This window comes from Humulus lupulus, chromosome 2 (genome assembly GCF_963169125.1).
Source record: "Humulus lupulus chromosome 2, drHumLupu1.1, whole genome shotgun sequence".
NCBI lineage: Eukaryota > Viridiplantae > Streptophyta > Magnoliopsida > Rosales > Cannabaceae > Humulus > Humulus lupulus.
Window position 1 is genome coordinate 33,378,805 of NC_084794.1, and position 22,249 is coordinate 33,401,053.

The following is a 22,249-nucleotide window of genomic DNA, read 5'->3' on the forward strand; positions in this document are numbered from 1 at the left end:
TCCGCAATTATATACAACAGCAGCAAACCCAAGGTATGGGAACTACAGCCGGGATTACTGCATAGAACCAACAACGTCCTCCCGTTTTTAGTTTCGATGAAGGTTTCATGCATGGATCAGAGGCTCAACCTCAGAATGGGAATCGAGGTAAAACCAGGAGTCACAGATCTGGTCGGGGTGCCCAAGACAACAACAATAGGCAACCCTTACCGCCTGATGAGCAGGTTCTTCAAAGGCGCAACATGGGATATGACCAAGCAGGAAATTTTCGGCCGAGATCTCAGGGCGGTGGCCATGACAGAAATCCTGGTGCTGCAGGACAGGATGGCAACCCTCGAGCACCGACGCCGAATAGGAGTGGCCAGTCCTAAAATTACCATCAACAACCTGGTCGGTATAGATAGTACAAAGAATACCAACCAAGATCCCGAAGAGAGGATCCAGAAGTTGGTAGTGCATACAGACCCCATTATGTTGATGGATATGACCATGATGAGGCATCGAGCCAAGTTCGCCAATATAATAACTAGGGTCTTAGAGGTAACCAGCCTGAAGGACCATTTGTCCCACATGGGTGGGATATCCTAAACAACCAACCACCCCGAGGTTGAGGGTTTCAGGGAGTACCTCCAATACCATGCCAAGCAGACAGCTAGAATGCAGGTGGCAGGCCTCGGCCAAACTTCGTTTTCAACCGAATGGGTCCCATGGGAAGTGAAGACCTTTGAGATGCTCTTAATCGTAGTATGGAAAATCAGCATTCGAAGAACATAGCTCCGCCTGAGCCTATTCGGGACCCGAGAATGGATGAGGTTCGCAATGTAGCACAACCCCAAGAAACTGCAGACCCTAACATCCAGGCCCAGCTAGATCTGCTAACCCGACTGGTAATGTAACGCCCTGGATAGCCAAGACCGTTACACTGTGTGTTTATAAAGTGCTAGACTTGCTAATCAAGTCATTTAGTTAAAAATGTGTCATTGAAACCATAAAGGAACTATGGTTAAAAAAAATTGGTCTCAAAAGCCACATTTTCATTAGGAAACATTTCCTGTTTGCACGGGATCCCAAAAATATTAAGTTTAATGACCATTTACAAAAGACATAAAGTTTAAATACAATATCAAGCCATATTAAGGCAAAACAGACAGTTAGGCAATCCTTGTCCTGATCCACTCCTCGACCATGGCGATCGAACAGCTGGCTATGTACATTCAACCTCGCAGCTCTCCATCTCAGGGTTGGTCCAGCTTGTTTTTGCCTTTACCTGCACCATGTAGCACCCGTGAGCCAAGGCCCAGCAAGAAAACACAACAACAAAGCATAAGCAATCAACAGACAAGCCAATATCTCACATTGCATCCCAAATTCTCAACCATATAATCATTCAGTATAATCAAGTGTTCAACATACTAAGAATATCAACTCATATCATATATCAATGCACAAATGATAACTAGGGCTAGCGCTCTCAGGCTGCTCCCTCCGTTATCCCACTGACTCCGGCCCGCTTAAACCGAGCTCAGTGAATATTAAGCTGTCCTCGGCTACCAGTGGCCAAGCCGCGCCCTATGCACAGATATTGTGTACGGCACTCTTAGGCCGCTTTTACATGTCCCATGGCATAATACCATCATTGACACGCTACAAACATCGGGAGCACTTAGTCCCATCACAAGCATATAATCGGGTGCAGTTTTCTTACCTTTCGATTCACTAGCTTTGATCCCTCGACTCCTTGAGCACGATCCCCCTCGAGCCCTAGCGCTCACCTAAACACAACCATAGGCCAAATTCATCATCAATCCTCAAGTCCAAAACCTAGCCTCGGGGCCAATCCCGAGCCCTCGGGAAGTCCTAGTTCCACCAAACAAGGTGGTGAAATCAAACCCCAAACCCTTGGTCAAAAACCCTTGCAAACAACCCCAAAATCCCCATCAGAAGACAGGGTAGCGCTACAGCGCTCATGGGAGGGCGCTACAGACAGAAGCAAAATCCCATCAGCATGCATGGCCTAGCGCTACAGCGCCCAAAGGCTAGCGTTGTAGCGCTAGTCACAGACAGATACCACCCCAGTTTTCCTTCCTGCGATTTCCTCGAACCAAACTCAACCAAAACTTCTTTAAACCTTCACCAAACTCAAAAACAACCTTATGAACACACTCTACTCATCCCAAGCATCCCAAATACCCAAAACTCAAGTACATGCAATCCTAATCCCAAAATTCACCATAGCTGACCCTATACTCAGAACTCAACATAAACCAGTCAAAACACCAAAGTCTAGAGCTAAGAACTTCATACCTTTTAATGGAATTTGATTTCAAGATAACCTCTACACCTCCTTATCTTTCTCTTCCTTGGCCTTTGGCCTGAATTCCCTAAAGTTCCCATCAAATTCAACTTAAACACCATAGTTCAAAAACCAGAATCAGAAACTGAAGAACTCTAAAGTCTTACCTCAAGTGTTAGTGTGTTCTTGCTAAACCTTTGCAATTTCTTCAAGCTTAGCTCAGAAACCTTATGGCTTAGTTGACCTAACTCCCCTCTGAAAGTTACTCCAACAAAACGCCCAGAAATGGTGAAGAGATCACCAACCGACTCCAAGGAAAGCAGCTCTGTTTTTCCCTTCCTTCTCTCTTTTCTTTCTTTTCCTTCTTTCCTCTCTTTCAGACTTCTATTACTTTCTACAATTCCCACTAACATAAAGCCTCAGCATATCTATCCCTTACAAGCCAAATGACCTTAATGTCCTCCTCTTTATTTCTAATCCTTTAATCCACTTAAGGGCATTCTAGTCATTTTACCCAATTCTTGCTAACTCCTCGAGTGTCTCTAATATTTCCTGCTTAACTCCCGATACCTAATTAATCACCAATAATACTCCTCAATGTCAAAATTAGACTCCAGTATACTCACTAAATTCCCATTTATACCCCTAGGCTCACCCCGAGCCGGGTATAAATCCCCGCCATGACTTTCTCGCTACTTTGCTCACTAGGATCGTCTCGAGTCACAGATCACAAATATATCCACATAATAATGTGGTCTCAACAATGATCACATATATCAAAGCAGTTATGCCCATAATGGCCAAAATTACGATTATGCCCTTCTAACCTAATTGGGGCCTACATGCATACTAGTACACATAATCATGCATCACAAATGTTCAAATAGTCATATAACATGCTTTAAATCATAATCATGCATCTTACTCATTAAAATCACACATAATTCCCATTATGCCCTCCAGGCACACTAATCAAGGCCCTTAAGCCTTATTAGCGAATTTGGGTCGTTACAGGTAAGGGACTTGACTGCTCCCAAATTAACAAATATTGAAATGGAGAGGCAGAGAGGTTCCCCATTTTCAGAACATATTAATCAGCTGCCCATACCTGTCAAATTCAAAATGCCGACATGGAAGATGTACACTAGACTAGAAGACCCAGTATCCCATGTTCACAACTTTGAACTACATACTGATATCTTGGAGGTTCGAGATGATGCCTGGTGTACGACCACCCTACCAGAAATCGCCCAACAATGGTTCTTCAAGCTACAACCAAAGTTAATTACATCATGGGATGGATTTGTATGCATATTCTATTCCCAATTCTCTTCGGCAATGCCCCTTCCGGCTGAGTCGAATGACCTGGTAGACATAAAACAAAGAGATAATGAACCTTTAAAGGACCACATTCAACGTTTTATGCGGGAAACCACTAGAGTGAAATCCCTCAGTGATGATGGTAATTTGATAGCCATCAATTCGGGAGTAAAAGTAAAAAGTATGTTCTAGAGCAGTTTGAAAAGGAAGTTTGCGCATACCACCCAGGAGTTCCTTGATTGGGCAGAGGAATTCATCAAGGTTGAGGAAGTCGAGCGGAAGGTGGATAATCCATCTCAAACAGCTGTCGAGCAGGGGAAAATAGATGTTGAGAATACCACTAACCCTGCAGAGGGAGGTAAGAATGGGGCTAAGAACGACAAACGCAGTAATGGGGCTGGAAGTAGCGGTAACCAAAATGACAATAAGAAGCCTAAGACTGTCGAACAGCCCAAACCACGAGAATATGTTCCTAAGTTTACTACTTACTTCATCCTGTTGGAGCCCCGTGCAGATGTTTTCAACGCTACACAGGCAGTCGTGCCGTACAGAAGACCTCCACCAATGAGAAAGGAAGTTAACATACGTGATATGACTAAGTTCTGCTAGTTTCACAATGACTATGGTCATGATACCAATGAATGTAACCACCTGAAGGAAGAGATAGAATTCCTCATTTGACAAAACAATGCTTGTAACGCCCTACTTCCTTAGAGGTGTTACTAAGTGAATTTAAAATGTGCAATTAACTCGCTAATCGAGGTTTTAAGACAAAAGTGTAGCCAATCATAATAGAAGTCACATAGTTTGAGAAAATAAATCCATTCATTGAACATTATAAAGTGTTAAACATTTGGGATCCCAAAATACTATTTTGGAAATATTTACAACTCAAAAATATAACTAAAGTCGACTAAATGAAAAAATTAATTTTAATACAAATGTCTCCCAAAAAATACCCCTGGTCGTGGCAGCCAGGCAGGCCAAACATGTACACGTCGCTTCACGCTCTCGGTACTCATGGTTGGTCGACTTTCCCCTTGCCCTTACCTGCACCATAGAGCACCAGTGAGCTGAAGCCCAGCAAGAAAACTCCACACAAGCATATAACATATGCATAATCATCAATTAACACATAACTAAACTGCCAACAGGCTAAACACATAACGGCCATGCTGTCCCAGGCGCTTTACCAGGCCCTGGGTTCGCGGTCTACACCGTAAGGATATCCCTAGTATCCTATAGGGTCTCACCCTCGCAACTCGCACTACGCGTGCTTAACGCTGCTCCCAAACCCATGTCATACTCGGCCTTTTCATTCTTGACCTTCGCCGTTCCCGGCCCTCGCCGTTCTCAGGCTTCGCCGTTCCCGGCTCTTGCCGTTCATTCGCATATATGCACACATAGCACAATTAAACAAATGCTTAAACACGTATGAACATAATCAATGGGGGGCTACGCCATGCAGCACAATCATATAGGGTCGTGCTCTACAACACAAACTATAGGTTCTCTCCCTGCTCTACGGGTACAACAATTTTCTTACCTGTGTCCCGAGCTTTCTGAGCACCGATATCCTGAGCACAGTCCCCTAGTCCGAGCCTCGCTGAAAACCTTTGTGCTTCATTAAACCTCTGAGTTAATCCCCTAAGTTCCAAGCTCCTAGCCCCCAAAGTTCCAGCTTGATTCCTTAGTCTCTAGTTAGTTTTTCAGCAAAACCTCCAAGCTTCCAAGGGAGAAGAAAGAACCAAGAGATAGAGAGAGAGAGAGAGGGTCGGTTCCTTAGTTTCTGAGTGCTTCCTCAATTTTGTTTTATTTAACTTAAGTCTCTAAGGTTACCTCAAAGGCTCGAGGTACCAAAAACGTCCCCGAGGGAAAAATGGTAAATTTCCCCAATATTCCCTCCTAAACATTCTAACTTCAAATATATCTCCAAATATTTATTTTCATAACCCGATAACCCTATGAAACATCTAATGCTTGGAATACCCCTCGACTCGCCCCGAGTTGGGTATTCAACCCCGTTGTGACTTTCTTACTAAACAACTCCCTAGGACTGTCTCGGATCATGCAACACAGATATATCACAAATATATCATAATATTCATAACTATTACATTTATGCCCTCAACGGGCTAAAATTACAAACATGCCCCCTAATAACCAAACGGGGCCCACATGCATATTTAATTCACCTATACATGCAAATCTAATCACGTACTCATCAAAATTCGCATATTATGTTAATAAATAACTTATTGCCCTCCAGGCACACTAATCAAGGCCTTAAGCCTTATTAGCAAATTTGGGACGCTGCAATGCTCATCTGAAGAGGTATGTACAACCGACTGTCGACCAACATCCTCAACAGCCTCCTTAGCAACAGTCTCAACAGTATCAAAGAAACCAGCCTCTCCTACCACCACCAGTTGCTGGTCGGCTAGATATGATCTGTGCAAGACCACATTTTTCTGGCAACTCCGACAAAGCTTGAGAAAGATACGCTCACTCCCTTAGGCATAAGCAAGAGGAATATGTATTGGTTGTCCAAGAGTGTACTCCCAAATAGCCTCACTACGAGTGTAAGCCAATCACCTTCAATGAGGAAGACATAAGTCATGTACATCATCTGCATAATGATCCTTTGGTGGTAGAAGTATAGATCGCTAATATGATAGTGACCCAAACGATGATTGACCATGGGTCATCTGCCAACATCTTGTTCAAGAGTACCTTGGAATGGATGAATTTAAGCATCAGAGATCTGGAACCATGTGAGAAACTACTGTATGGATTCACAGGGAATGGAATGGCCCCAACAGGAAGCATAAGGCTGCCTTTGACAGTGGGGATGGCACCTAAGAGCAACAGAGTAATGGCTTTGTTCATAGTAATCGACATCCCCTCTCTGTACAATGCCATGATAGGCCGACCAGCCTTGTATGACCTCCGAGCAGTTACATTGGTCTTCCATCTACTCGTCAAATTCCCAACCCGGGCAGGTATAGGATGTCTCAAGGGGAACCAACTGGTGGCCAGAGAGTGTTATAATTCCTCGATAAAAAAGGCAGGGGAGGCAATTTGTACCGCACAACCTGCAGGGCCCAGTCACCAGAAATAGGATGCAGCCCAAAATTGGCGCCGGGGGGGGGGGGGGGGGGAGGACATAGACCCTCATTTTGGAGATATTAATACAAGGATAGGTCCAGTCAAAGAATTAGAAGAAGTCTCTCTTGACCCAAAGCACCCGACAAAGGTTGTCAAGTTAGGGAAAGAGTTTTCCAAGAACATAAGATTCGCCTTGATCCAGTTCCTATGGAACAACCAAGATTTATTTGTCTGGTCTCATGATGATATGGTGGGAATCAACCCAGCCGTTATAAGCCACGCCCTCAACATTGACACCGAACACTTCAAACTCGTACAAAAAATGAGGTTACTAAATCCAACGAGGGAAATTGCATTAAAGGAGGAGGTGGAGAAGATTCGAAATAACAATTTCATTAGGGAAGCATTCTACCCATTATGGGTGTCCAATCCTGTATTGGTACAGAAGCCTAATAACAAGTGGAGGGTGTGCATAGATTTCATAGATTTAAATAAAGCATGCCCAAAGGACTACTTCCCACTTCTGAGAATTGACCATCTTGTAGATTCTACAGCCGGCCATGAAATCTTAAACTTTATGGATGCCTACTTGGGGTACAACAGATTAGCATGCATCCACCCGACCAGAAGCACACCAACTTTTGCACAGATGTGGGGCTGTACTGCTATAGAGTTATGCCATTCGGCCTGACAAATGCTAGAGCCATGTATCAACTGCTGGTAAACCATATGTTCAAAGACCAGATAGGAAATAACATGGAGGTTTACATGGATGATATGTTGGTGAAATCCAAAAAGGCTAGGGGTACATTGAGGACATGGAGGAATGCTTCAACATCTTGAGGCAATATAGAATGAAATTGAACCCCCTGAAATGCTCCTTTGGTGTGTGGTCAGGAAAATTCTTGGGGTTTATAGTGAACTCCAGGGGAATTGAAGCAAACCTCGAGAAGATAAAGGCCCTGTTGGACATGCCCTCACCAGCCAGGATCAAGGACGTGCAAAGCCTAACAGGACGCATAGCAGCACTAAGCAGATTCGTGTCCAATTCTACTGATAAATGTATTTTGTTTTTCAATATCCTTAGAGATACAAAGAAATTTGAATGGACCAAGGAGTGCAAACAAGCCTTCCAATCTCTGGCACAACCCCTAATCCTTTCAAAACCTCTGGAGGGCGAAAAAATGTGCATATACCTAGAAGTAACTCAACACGCTGTCAGTGCAGTCCTAGTCAGAGAGGAAAACAAGATTCAGCATCCAGTCTACTATGTCAGTAAAAGGCTAATTGAGGCCGAGAGCAGGTATCCTTTAATTGAAAAATTAACTTACTGCCTGCTCTTGTCTTCCAGAAAACTTCGCCCGTACTTCCAAGCTTATCCCATAAAGGTTCTTACCGACCAAACATTTTACCAAGTCCTGCAAAAGTCGGACACCTCTGGTTGGTTACTCTCAAATGTTCTATAGAGCTCGGGCAATATGAAATCACCTACTAGACCCGTACAACAATTAAAGGCCAGGCTCTTGCAGATTTTGTAGCTAAATGTACCAGTATACTTGAGAAAAACGAGGAAATGGCCGAGCAGCCATCAGAATCTGGACCAACACCCGGTACAGGTGTTGAGAAGAATATCGAACACCCAGAATCCATCATTATTCATTTCGAAGAAAAACCCCATGTTTGGAAGCTACAAGTCGATGGCTCATCAACCGACCAGTTGTCTAGGGCTGGTCTTTTGCTAATCACACCTGAAGGGCAACACATCCACTGTGCACTCCATTTTGGGTTTAATGCATCTAATAACGAAGCGGAGTATGAAGCATTAATTGCAAACCTGAAATTAGCAAAAGAAGTAAAGGCTAAATTCTTGGACATATACAGTGATTCGTAGCTTGTTGTTAATCAAGTCCTCGGTGAGTATACTGCTCAGGGAAAAAGAATGATGGCCTATCTTAGTAAAATCAAAGACTTGCTCGCTCAGCTCAAGAAATACACCATCCAACAGATACCAAGAGAGCAGAATGCCACGGCAGATGCACTGGCTAGACTGCCCAGCAGTGTTGTGGTGGACATGACCAACATGGTTCCTATTGAATACCTGACTGAACCTAGTATCAACCTGCCAGAATCAGTCCTTCTGATAGATGATACTCCATCCTGGATGACCTTCATTGTAGCTTATCTGGAACACGGAGTCCTGTCTAGCAGTCGTAATGATTCCAGGAAATTGATGAGGAAAGCTTCTTGGTACCTAATCTTGGACAGGGTTATGTACAGAAAGGGGTTTTCCATGTCATTGCTCAAGTGTTTCAACCAAACAGAGTCAGGTTGACTGTTGAAGGAGGTGCATGAGGGTTTTTGTGGGAACTATACAGGGGGACAAAGTGTAGCTAAGAAAGTCATAAGGCAATGCTACTTCTGGCCAACTATGAATGAGGATTCCATGGCATATGTTAAAAAGTGCGACAGGTGTCAGAGATTTTCCAAAATCCCCGGGCAGGCCCAAACAAACTTACTCAGATGCAAAGTTCATGACCCTTTCCCATTTAGGGAATTGACCTTATTGGTCGATTACCAAAAGGAAATGGGGGAGTACAGTATGCAGTAGTAGCAGTGGATTATTTTACAAAGTGGATGTAGGTCGAGCCACTGGCAACCATTACTCCCAAAAAAGTACTAGACCTTTTAGTGAAAAATATACTCTGTAGGTTTGGTCTACCTCAGAAGATAGTGTCCGACAATGGCACCAAATTCGATAGCCTACTATTCACTGATTTCTGTGCCAATCGTGGTATTACAAAAACCTTCACAACAGTCTCGCACCCTCAAGCAAATGGGCAAGTAGAAGCAGTTAAAAAAACTCTCAAAGACATTCTGAAGAAGCGTCTAGAAGAGGCCAAAAGAAACTGGCCCGAAAGATTGCCCAAGGTACTCTGGTCATACAGGACTACCAAGCGAAAAGTTTCTCCATATTTGAATTCTAGAGTTAAGGAACGAAAGTTGATGTGGGAGATTTAGTTCTGCAAAGAATATTCCAAGAAACTCGAGATGCCTCAGCAGGAGTACTAGGGCCAAGCTGGGAAAGCCCTTACCAGGTCACAGAGATAGTACCCCCCGGACGTACAAGCTAGTACGATATAACCAAGATCTTCAATTAGTACCTGTCCCCCGTTACTGGAATGAGGAACACCTAAGGAAGTACTACTAATAAGGATTACTTCTAAGTGATTGTTGACCGGTCGGTACAGGCACAAATTGCCCCTACCACCAACCAGCAAAAGTTAGCTTTATTAATTATGCACAGGCACGATTTTCCCATTTATTGTAATAATTAATATTAACGAATGTAAGCTACACTGTAGAAACACAACTTGTATGGTTATTTTTAATCAATAAGACATGATTTTGTCCATTTTTACAAGCAATACTTTACAATGATTATCTTGCTAACTAGTGATTTACTTCACGGGTTGTCGGTAGTGTATGAAACCTTTGTAGGTTTTGACAAACCTAAGTACCCCCGAGCAAGTTATAACGAACAACTTTGGTCAATTAGCAAGTGACCAAGAGGATAACCCAAGAGTTATGAATTCTGCTTGGTCACTTGGGGGGCACAATAGTCATGCATGGACAAGCAAAGGAAAAAGTACGTAATTAAAATGACTTAGAAACATTAATATTTATTAATGTTGAAGTGCTTGCGCGTTGCTCGGTATATTTCAGGCAATTAAAAGAGCCCTAAAACAATTTTTGTAGATAGGGTTGAATAGTTTTTGTTTACAACTCGTTTGAAAAAATTGAATAGCTTCGATTAACAGAGACGCACAATTCTAAAAAGTAGTACACACCGAGTAGTAATAATGAATAAAGTACGAGAAGAAATATACTCAAATAAGAGGCATCTTATAGATATGTTTCAAGTACCCGAGATTAAAAGTTGTTCGGCTCTGCTATGTTGTTGCAACAAAAAGAAAATAATTACACGAGAATAAAGATTGCTCGGCTCAGCCACTTTGTTCAGGCCTAAAGGAAAGAAGTGTAAGAATATGAAACATTAAAAGAAAAAAATAGATAGAGTTTGCTAAGAGCCTTGGATTTTTTGGTTGGGCTCAATGACAGGGGTTTCGGCCGGGAGGTTACTGGACTGGTCAGCAGGGGTTGGAGCCTCAGTTGAAGCACTCGGACCGAGGGGCAAGTCATCCTCTTCAAAGGCTGTGATAATTGGCTCAGTGGGTAGCATGGCAGACTCTGGCTCGGAGGCTGGAGGCTGCTGGGTAAGGATAACCGGGGTCTCGTTCTTCTCTCGCTTAGTGCAGTAGTGCATAAGCTCATCATAGGCCTCTCCCAAATAGCTAAAGTTCGTCGCCTTGTTGCGAACTCATAAATCATAGAAGGTGATCGTACCGAAGTCCTCTAAAGCTTTAGCATCAGTTTTCTCTTTCTCAAGAGCCTTTGCCAGCTTATCTCTAACGCCCTGCTAATTAGGGTCTGTCACCAAGTGTGTTTAAAACCAGTGCTGGACTTGCTAAACAAGTCATTTGGACTAAATGTGTGATTAAGCCACTAAAGGTTTAGGTATTAAAACTTTTGGTCAACTCATAAGCATTTTCATTAAGTTAAAAGCATGTTCTTAACATGGGATCCCAAAAACATTAATTTAAAAGTTGGTTACCACACTCAAGTTACATAATAAGCTGACCTAGGTGGCAAAAGCTGAGTTTAACCCTAGTTCCCTTGAGCATCTCGGTAGTGGTTGTCGAGCGGACTGCATATGTACATGTCACTGCTTTAGCCCTCCGACTCATGGCTGGTTGAGCTTCTCTTTACCTTTACCTGCACCACAAAGTACATGTGAGCTCAGCAAGAAAACATATTGAACAGTTCACAATGTAGTATAACTATCAAACGGTAATAACTAAACTGGTGTATTCATTATACAAGTTGGCAACCATGGGGTTACGCAAGCGCATGTCGCACTTCCTTTCAATGTATTGGCATCCGAGCCAGTCAAGTGCATGTTGTACTCCCAGGGTGGCCCAGCCATGGTGGCCTGCACTCCACGTGCACAATGCCAATCTCAGCTTATAAACTGAGCCCTTTAAGTTCTTGATTTATAAGTCAAGCCTCACATGCCTCCGACTTGTAAGTCGAAGCTTAAAGGCTCTCGACTAATAAGTCGATCCCCATTTAACATCCTCATAACCCTCTGGTTTATAAACTGAGCTTCCCAGTCACAACAGACAACCACATATCTCATATAACATACATTTCAACAATTACAATGCATTATAATACATTCAAACAGCAGTCATAGGTGTAATCATAACTAAGCGCACCCCAGTGTACCTAATCAGATATTCTCAAACATAATGATAATCATGTCCATTAACAGGGCCAAAGTCTTATTCATATCTATATTCAGCATTGACTAAGCTCTAGTCACATATTCACATAATGGGTGCAATTTTCTTACCTGTGACCCAAGCTACCCGCGCACCGCGATCACGAGCACAATCCTCTAACCCGAGCCTTGAAGAAATCCTATTCACAACACATAAATAATAATCAACCCTCATGTTCTAATCCGTTAAATAATTTCGAGACATAATTCTAACCTCCGGGACCTCGGTTTCTACCAAACTAGGTACTAGAAACCTTCCCGAGCCTTAACGTTCAAGTTCCCGAGCTAAAAACCCTCATTTTGCCAAAAATCCACCTTTGGGCCGCGACCCAGTCTCCCTTAAGTGTCGCGACGCGCCCCAAAGCAAAGGAAAAATTTCCTCATATCTGCCAGCCTAGGGTCGCGGCGCCTGGGAAATTTCCCGAAGCCCCACTAGCCAATAAACTCAAGCGGGCTGCAACGCTGATGAACAGGGCCGCGACTCAACCTCGAAACCCAGAAATTCCATGCAAACTATACGAGCTAGCTTCCCTGAAAATCATCCCAAACATATCCCAACAACATAATTGAGTCCCAAAACCATCCTAATACACTTTAAGCAACACATAAGCCCAGAGAAACCAACCAAAATCCTAATACAACCTAAATTCCATCACCTAAGGGTCCAACCCAAAAAAATCTACCAAGCAAAGGGAACTCAACAGAAAAACCAGTTCTGATTCTTACCTTGGATATAACTTCAGCTTGGGATAATTCCTCACTCCTCAAACTTTCACTGCACCAAATCCCAGCCCAACTCCTCAAGCTTTTCCTAAAAAATCCCCAATCCTCCAAGAGAAAGTGTGAACCAAATTTGAGAGAGAGAGCTACCTGATTTTTGCTTACTTTTTTCCCTTCTAGAATATGCTAGAGACTAAGGGAACCCCTACTGCTTAACATAAGCCTATCCTTTAACAATAATGACTAAGATAGCCCTTTAACTTATCCTTAAACCTTTAGGTAACCCAAGGGCACATCAATCATTTGCCATACCTCCTTAAGTCCCTGAATAGTCTTATAAATCCCCATTAATCCCGACATGTCCAAATCATACCAAACTACTACCCATTGCTCCATAAATCCCGAACTCATTTTACATTCCCAAAGTACCCTAGACTCCTCCCGAGCCGGGTATTTGGCCCCGTTGTGACTTTCTAGCTAATCGGATCCCTAGGACCGTCTCGGATCATGCATCACAAATATATCGCCAATATAACATAAATATCACATATATTGCATTTATGCCTTCAACGGACTAAAATTACAAACATGCCCTAATAACCAGACGGGGCCCACATGCATATTTAACTCACCAAAACATGCAAGCATAATCATATTATAGTATAATTCACATAATAACTCAATTATTGCCTCCCGACCCCCTAATTCAGGCACTAAGCCACATTAGGAAATTTAGGATGTTACATTATCCTTCTCCTCCTAGGCAGCACTCCCATTAGCATTCTTTTCATTTAGCTCCTCAATCTTCCTCTCCAACCAGTTAATGTCAAGGTTCCTCTGCTCAGTGGCAGTCTTGAGCCCTTCATTTTCTTTGGTAATTTTCTCGGAGGTCAGTTGAAGATTTTGGAGTTGTACGGTCAGCTGAGAACCTTGGGAGGCTTTGTCCTTAAACTCTTTTACCATGACAACCACCTTCTTGCTCACCCCCTTAGCACAGTGATGAGCATAGTTGAGTGCCAGCACACCCTACAACACAAAATGAAGGAATTTAGAACAAGTAACAGAGAAGAAAGATTAGTTGAACACCGAACAGGTCAATTACTTACCTTGGAAATATCTTGGAGACTGGTACTAGTGATGTACTGTAGGGATTTGTTACCTAAGGTATCCATAAATTCATCTTGAGAGGAGGACACCCTTTTGATGTGACCTTGATGGATGATCGTGGACCTTTTCAAGGGCCCGTGGATCTCCTCAATAGGGTCCTCAACAACGCCTTCTTGGGCTCTGCTCGGGGCGGTGGGATCTTGTGCAGGGTTTGTATTGAAAACCTCTTTAGCATGGAGTCCTTTGCTCTTGCTAGATTTGTGCGACGGAGTCTACACCTTTTTCCTAGAAGGATTCTTTTTAGGAGTCTTCTCAACCTGCTCGGTGGCTTGGCAGGCGAGTCAAGTTTCTGGAGCTTGGTTGAGGGAGCCTCGCTACTTGGACCGCTGGTGTGCTTCTGGGCGAATTTCTTAAAAAAGACGGATGACATATCTACAGAATAAAAACAAAGGATTAGAAAATGTGTTGGGCAGGGCCCGAACAAGAAAAAATCATAATTAAGCAAAAGTAAATGCAAGTTATGAAAAGAGAGTTAAATCACCCTCTTCAGTTCCCACCGAGTTGTTGGTTGTCCCGAGCGGGAAGTTCCCATCACTATCTGATGAGTCTGAATCTATGTGCTCTACTTCAGCCTGCTTCCCTTTTTCAAACAAGAGGGCAGCGACAGTTTTGGATGCACTGTACTAAACAGGCTCCCTGATAACGACTCCAGTTGAGCTCCTTGTTCGGTGGGCTACACATGGTTTGGATGGAGGGATAGACGGTCTGGTTTGTTTTTTACTGGGTGGTGGTGAACTAGGCGACTTAGTGCTGGGAGGGGGCTTCCTGGGTGACTGCCTGGTGGTAGTAGGACCCTTGGCATGCGCCTTGGGACTAGCATAAATCCCAGCATTGGTTAATTTCTCTGTGGTGGTGAAAGACACCAAGTCTTTGAGGTCGAGGTTCATAGCGGCCAACTTACAGGCTTGCTTGGCCATCTCTCGGGTAGGGGCCGGACAGCTGAATGGGCCATTGCGCCGAAAGGATAAATGGGTGGCAGCAATATTTTTCGTAACGAAATACTGGCTGGCATACTCCCCAACTTTGGAGATGCCTTCAGTATTGGCCAGGTACACATTAGAATCCTTGTGACTAAAGTGGAAGTATCCCGAACGGCCTTGCCGGGGACTGGATTTGAGGTCAAAAAGGTAGTTGATTTCATGAGCGAATGGTACTGGCCAACTTAAGGATCTATACAACACATAAAGGGCGGAGAGAAACCTAATGCTCTTGGGACTAATTTGAGTAGGGAAAATCCCAAAATGGCCTCAACAGTCACATGGAACCTACTCTAAGCATATAATTGGACCCTGGGGTTATCGGCAGTCTGCAAGGCAGTGGGTTTGATGATGGACATATCCTTGAGCTTAAAATGATCTTTCACGTTTTGGATTTACTTGTCCGAAATGGTACTTGCTGGGGCCAGATATAAAGGTCCTTCCTCCTTCTCAGCTGAAGGGTTAAGGAACGCCTCGGTATAGATCACTGAAGCGTACTTGATTTCGGGCTCCTCTTCTTGCCCCGAACTACTGGTCTCTTGTTCCTAGCAGAAACACGATGTGATACATGGGGATCTTTCGCATCAGTGCCCTGGGTGTCCCCGGTAGTAGCACGGTGTGCTACATGGGGTTCCTCTCCATCAGTGCCCCTAATCGTCTATTTGATACGGGCCATTTTTCAAAGAATATCTCACTAGTGGCATCTGGTGATCACCTCCTCTGAATAGTCTGTGCACACAAGAAAAAGGGGAACAATGAAGCGAGAGCACTGAACAATACTGGTCGATATGGATGTCGTAGACTATTCTGACCAGCCCAGAATAAACACGGTATGATGTACTGAACAGCAGGCAGACCAGATCAAAAGCAAAGAAAATTGAGAAAGTGAAGAGTTTTCCCAAAAAAATCTCAAGAGCTGTTCTTGGTGTTCTTCAAGAACACCAAGAACACCGAACGTAAATCAACAAAAATGGGACATTAAAACTCATTTTTTTATGAAATTAGAGGTTAACATAGCTTACCCATGCCGATAATTTACTCAAAACAGTCATCTATTTATGGATTCAAGCAACATGCATTCAAGAAACTTAGGGATTTATCAAAAAATATTGCCCATGGCCACAACAAAAGAATGCAAAGAAAAAGAGATGTATTTTTGTACAGGTTACAGAAATTAACAAAGGAAAAAATGGAGAACTTACTGGTATCAAGCGCGTGGAACGAGTACAGAGCAAAGAAATTCGATAGAGTACACCTGAGCACTGGTCGGTATGAAAATTTAAAGTTTGAGGGAGCTCTGAGTATTTGTAGTGTCTAAAAAAGGAAGAGTTCAAAGTGGGAACAGGGAAGGAGAAAGCTATTTATAGGCCAGGCACAACACGCTCTCTCCTCCCACAAGCATTGAAGAATCGTCTCTTTAGCTACTGCAGGCACGCCTCCCCAGACACATCAGCATGCATGTCAACACGTCTCTCCAGTCGCCTCGCCTCAACCGCCGAATACATCAGCCACTCTTTGATAACTGCACAAACTGACGGTACAGTTATTGGGAGACCACTATGGCACTTTGTGGTTTCAAAAAGAGGAGGGAAAGAGTCAAAGGCCATTTATGGTAAACTAAGAACAGAGTGAAGGTATTTAGCTAAATCATATGAAGACGCCACGTGCCAAAAAGAACACACCCCCGACCAGGCTGGACGGTGTGGTATACAGAAGGAAAGTTTACACGTTACTCAGCACCATTGCAAACTTGGAGGGAAAAATGTTATCCAAACATTTTCACATATGATGTGGCATCACACCGTGGACACATGACATCATATTTTTGACACGTGTCATGGCATCCAATAATCAGTACAGGCTGGTCGGAGTACACTTGAAAAATGAATAATAATCATTGCATGGTACGCTTGCCAGAAGAGCAATTGGTCAGTATGACAAACAGACGTACCTGCTTGTATGAAGATAGTTACACTTACCCTGCGCCTAACAACCCTACAAACTCGGTCAAGGCTTCTAAAGAATAGGACAGAAACTACTCGCGAGAATGAAGAGATATTTCTCCATCATTTACGCTCAGGAGCGACAGTATAAATACAAACTCTCCACCATGGTGGAGGGAGTTCACAAAAAATAGCCTACCGACTAGAACCAGAAACATACCGAGCAGCTTAGTTTGATGCTTGACAGTGATTTTCCATTCTGTATTGTCTTTTACACCTAGAAATCTACCTGTATTCATTGGTTTTCTTGTGTAAACCCTTAATATCAATACAAAACTAAGAGGAAGTAGGTCATTACCAATTCTTGGGATCGAACCTCTATAATTCCGGTGTTCTTTATTATTTATTACTCATCATTATTACGTTTTTGGCTTATTTATGGTTCATTGATTGTCTAGTTGAAAGCTCTCTACTTAATTAATTTAACTCTGCGTTAGTTGACCAAAAAGCCAGTCAACACTATATATAAATTTATATAAATGAGAGCCCTTGGGAGGTGATGTGGCACTCTAAAATCTTTAGAAAACACTCTATCTATTTTGTAATTTTTTATTCTATTTTTTCCCTAATTTATACCTATTTAATTAATTTTCTAATAATTATAAATTAACTTAAATAATTAAATAACTAATTAATAATAAAAACAAAGATGATAAGTATCATATATATAATTAATAGCTTTAAAATCTACTATAATCATTTTACATATTGTCACTTTTAATTTGTGTAACCATTTTTTCAAATGAACTATTTTCATGCGATTTACTTATGATACAATCTACTTATCTGTCTATTTTTAAAAAAATAAATAAAGGGTCCAAAAACAAGTATTCGACCAAAATACACGTAGTTACAATAATCTATCTATATATTCATATCTTTAACATTTTGACAAAACACAAGATGACAAGTTAATTTTAAAAAAGGATCCAAATGGGTGATCGACTAAAATACAAAGTTTAAAACAGTGTGAACCCTTATAGAAAACATGAATTATATAAATATATATTTTATTTTTTTATAAGGAATTTTTAACCTTTTGAATAAATACATGGTCCAAAGGTTAACTTTTAAAAATAGAGAATCAAAACCGGTGATCGGCCAAGATATAGTGTTCAAATAACTAACATATTTATTCCTATTTTTAACATTTTGACAATACTTGAAGTCTACAAGTTAATTTTTAAAAACTAAAGAGTCACAACGGATAGTCAACTAAAATGAAAGGTTCAAAATGGTATGCACCTTTACAGAAAACATAAATAATATAAATATATATAATTTATTTTTTATAACGAATTATTGACCTTTTGATTAAATACATAGCCCAATGGTTAATTTTTAAAATTAGAAGGTCAAAATATTTAATCGGCCAAAATAATGTACTCAAATAATTGATCTATAAATTCCTATTTTTTTTATCTTTTGACAAACATGAACTCTAAAAGTTAATTTTTAAAAATAAATGGTTCAAACGGGTAATCGACCAAAATAACCCTTACACAAAACATAAATTTTCGTAAACATAACTTTACTTTTTATATAAAAAAACCACGTAAAGCATATAAAATAATGATATTATTATTAAATAAAAGTGCACTTACAACAAGTCGTTTGAGCTTTATTTTCGGCACTTTAATTATTCAAAATTTCTTGAAAATCTGCAGGAGGTTCGTCATCATGAAAAAAATTACGGTCAAGACACTCTTATATATCCATATAAAGAGCATATTGTACAAGTAAGGTTAAAATGAATTCCTTACATACATTCTCCCAAAAATATATTTTTTAATCATTACAAAAAACTATGCCAAGCACAGTTATGCTTTCTAGTCTATATAAATATATAAATGAGAGCTTCAAGGAGATTATGTGACACTCTAAAATCTCTTCAAAATACTTTTTTATATTTTCTTATTTAATCTAAAAAAATTTATTCACTTTATTAATTAATTTTAAAAAATGTAGTTACATGTAACTAATTAGTATAAATTTAGTTACTCATTACTTTAAATTAAAAATAAGATATTTATAAGATTTTATTATTTAAATTAATAATATTATATATACAAATCTCATGTTATTATTTTAATTAATAATATTATATAAAAATATCTATTCTTGAACTACCGTATACGATAAATTATATACACCTTTGTTATATATTAGAATTTGAGTCATCGTGTAGTTATTCCTATCCTATTTGCCATCTTAATAATAATATAATAAAATATACCATACACTTTTTAACATGTAGTTTTTCATTAAAAATTACTAAAAAATAATATTAATTTAAATTCAAAACTAAAATATCTTAACAATTAAAAATATCAATATATATATTAATTAATTTGATTAAACTTTATTTAGCTTAAATATCTTAATTGCTTAATCATTGAAAAATATATACTAAAAAAAATTCAATTAAAAAATGTACAATACACGGTTTCTCATGTAGTTATTCCTTATTTACCATCTTAATGATAATAATAATCTAATAAAATGTATGTCATGTGTTTTAACATGTAGTTTTTTAACATTTTGAATAAATATATGATCTAGAGGTTAATTTTTAAAAATAAAGAATCAAAATGAGTAATCGACCTAAATATAATATAGTGTTCAAATAATTGATCTATCTATTCTTATTTTAACCTCTTGACAAAACTTGAGGTCCACAAGTTAATTTTTAAAAATAAAGGTTCCAATGGATAATCGACTAAAATATAAGATTCAAAAGGGTGTGAACCCTTATAGAAAAAAAAATTATATAAATATATAATTTAATTTTTATAATTTAGCTTAAATATCTTAACTGTTTAATCATTGAAAAATATATACTAAAAGAAATTCAATTAAAAAAATGCACAATACACGATTTCTCATGTAGTTATTCCTTATTTACCATCTTAATGATAATAATATTCTAATAAAATGTACGTCATATGTTTTAACATGTAGTTTTGTAACCTTTTGAATAAATATATGATCTAAAGGTTAATTTTTAAAAATAAAGAATCAAAACGAGTAATCGACCAAAATATAGTGTTCAAATAATCGATCTATCTATTCTTATTTTAACTTTTTGAAAAAACATGAGGTCCACAAGTTAATTTTTAAAAATAAAGAATCAAAACGAGTAATCGACCTAAATATAATATAGTGTTCAAATAATCTATCTATCTATTCTTATTTTAACATTTTGATAAAACTTGAGGTCCACAAGTTAATTTTTAAAAATAAAGGTTCCAATGGACAATCGACCAAACTACAAGGTTCAAAATGGTGTGAATCATTACAGAAAACAAAAATTATATAAATATATAATTTAATTTTTATAAGAAGTTTGAACATTTTAAATAAATACATGGTCCAAAAGTTCATATTTAAAAATAAAGGGTCAAAACGGGTGATCGGCAAAAAAACAGTGTTCAAATAATCAATCTATCAATTCCATTTTTTAACCTTTTGACAAAACACAAAATCTAAAAGTTAATTAAAAAATAAAGGCTTCAAATAGGTAAACGGTCAAAATAAGTCTTACACAAAACATAAATTTTCTTATACATAATTTAGACATTTTATAAAAAAAAATCATGCAAAGCGTATAATAATAAATAAAAGCACATGTACAACAAGCTTTTGAACTTTATTTTCTGTATTTTAATTTGTCAGATTTTTTCAAAAACCTATAGGAGGTTCGCTATACAATAAACAGTGAACACCATCATGAAAAAAAAATTATGGTCAAGATGCTTTCATGTGTCCATATAAAAAACATGTTGTACGAATAGAGTGAAAATGAATCACTACCCCACAATCTCCCAAAAAATATTTTTAAATATATATTTATTAATAATTACAAAAAACTGTACGAAACGCGGTTATATTTTCTAGTTATATTATAATTAGAATAAAATACTAATATTTAAAAAATGATGAAAATCAAGGAGTTAATTTATTTACTTTTTTTAAATAAAATTTCTTAAAAGGGAAAATTAAATAAGGCACTTAATTAAAATTCGCAGACATATATTCTAAAAAATATATAATAGATCCAGATCCCAATAAGAATTATTATTATTTGTTATGTAATAATTAATAGCAATCCGAATGAATGATGTATAATATATCATCCTTCAAAATTTTGAAGAATCATCACTAAATGCATGCTTCATTGGATGCTGCACAATAACTCCACAATTTAGCTGTGTTACAATATATCTCAACATTTAGAGACAAGTTAATGTTAATAATATAAGTTTTATTAATATGTAAGGGTAGTTTAGTCTTTTATCCTCTCATTATTTTGGCTATATATTTTGTTGCTCTTGTACTCTTATTTTCATCTTTTTGACATAATGAAAACCTAGCCTCCCTTTTGATTCTCTCTAAAATCTCCTTTGTCTATTTGCTAAATTATCATGGTATCAGAGCCAGGTTGTTGAGTACCCTTGATTTGGTTGCGCTAGGATTACAATCTCGGTGATCGAACTCACCAATCTTGGGGATTTTGCACTTTGTTCTGTCTATTTGGATTTCGATTATTCTTCATGGCTGGCACAAAAGATGATTCGCTTCAGTCCATCAATGTGTAATTGAATGGGCAGAATTATTCGTATTGGCATTATGTCATGAAAATTTTTCTGAAAGGGAAACGTATGTGGGGTTATGTTTCTGGAACTTCCACGAAACCGAAGAACGATAAGGATGAGAGCTTTGTAGAACAGTTGGACCTTTGGGATGCCAACAATTCGAAAATCATCACTTGGGTCAACAACTCGGTTCAACAATCAATCGGTATCCAGTTGGCGAAATATGAGACGGTGAAGGAAGTTTGGGAGCATTTGGAAAGGCTGTATACACAGTCTAATTTCGCAAAGCAGTATCCGTTGGAGATTGACATTCGAGCCATTCAACAGAATAGCATGAATGTTCAGGAATTTTATTCTGCTATGTTTAATTTGTGGGATCAGCTTGCGTTGACTGAATCAGCGGAGTTACGGGCATTTGCCCCTTACATTGCTCGGAAAGACGCACAGCGTCTGGTTCAGTTTTTTATGGCTCTTCGAGATGAGTTTGAAGGTCTTTGTGGAACAATCCTGCATCACAATCCTCTTCCGTCGGTTGATTTGGTGGTTAATGAGTTGTTAGCAGAAGAGATGCACTTGAAGTCTCGAATTGATAAAAGAGGGGGGGGGGGGGGGGGGGGGGGATTCTTCCTTCTCTGAACCCCTCTGTCTTTGCAGTTCCTCATCGG

The 22,249-nt window shown here is 39.5% G+C and overlaps 2 protein-coding genes across 2 annotated transcripts; both read left to right on the top strand.

The window, feature by feature from the left end:
• Positions 1–3,346: 3,346 nt before the first annotated feature.
• On the top strand, positions 3,347–4,222 carry LOC133814121 (uncharacterized). Its single transcript, XM_062247119.1, has 2 exons — positions 3,347–3,755; positions 3,861–4,222. The coding sequence occupies exons 1-2, from the start codon at positions 3,347–3,349 to the stop codon at positions 4,220–4,222; spliced, it is 771 nt and encodes a 256-aa protein (XP_062103103.1).
• Positions 4,223–6,302: 2,080 nt separating this feature from the next.
• Positions 6,303–7,412, top strand: LOC133814122 (uncharacterized). The gene is made up of 2 exons (XM_062247120.1): positions 6,303–6,615; positions 6,817–7,412. Exons 1-2 carry the CDS (start codon positions 6,303–6,305, stop codon positions 7,410–7,412), a joined length of 909 nt encoding a protein of 302 aa, XP_062103104.1.
• The last annotated feature ends 14,837 nt before the right edge of the window (positions 7,413–22,249 follow it).

Coding starts and splice junctions, on each gene's coding strand:
- LOC133814121 (XM_062247119.1), top strand. CDS start 3,347: ATGGAGAGGCAGAGAGGTTCCCCATTTTCAGAACATATTAATCAGCTG. Junction 3,756..3,860: donor GAAATCCCTCAGTGATGATG/GTAATTTGATAG, acceptor TTGATTGGGCAG/AGGAATTCATCAAGGTTGAG.
- LOC133814122 (XM_062247120.1), top strand. CDS start 6,303: ATGATTGACCATGGGTCATCTGCCAACATCTTGTTCAAGAGTACCTTG. Junction 6,616..6,816: donor CAAATTCCCAACCCGGGCAG/GTATAGGATGTC, acceptor ATACAAGGATAG/GTCCAGTCAAAGAATTAGAA.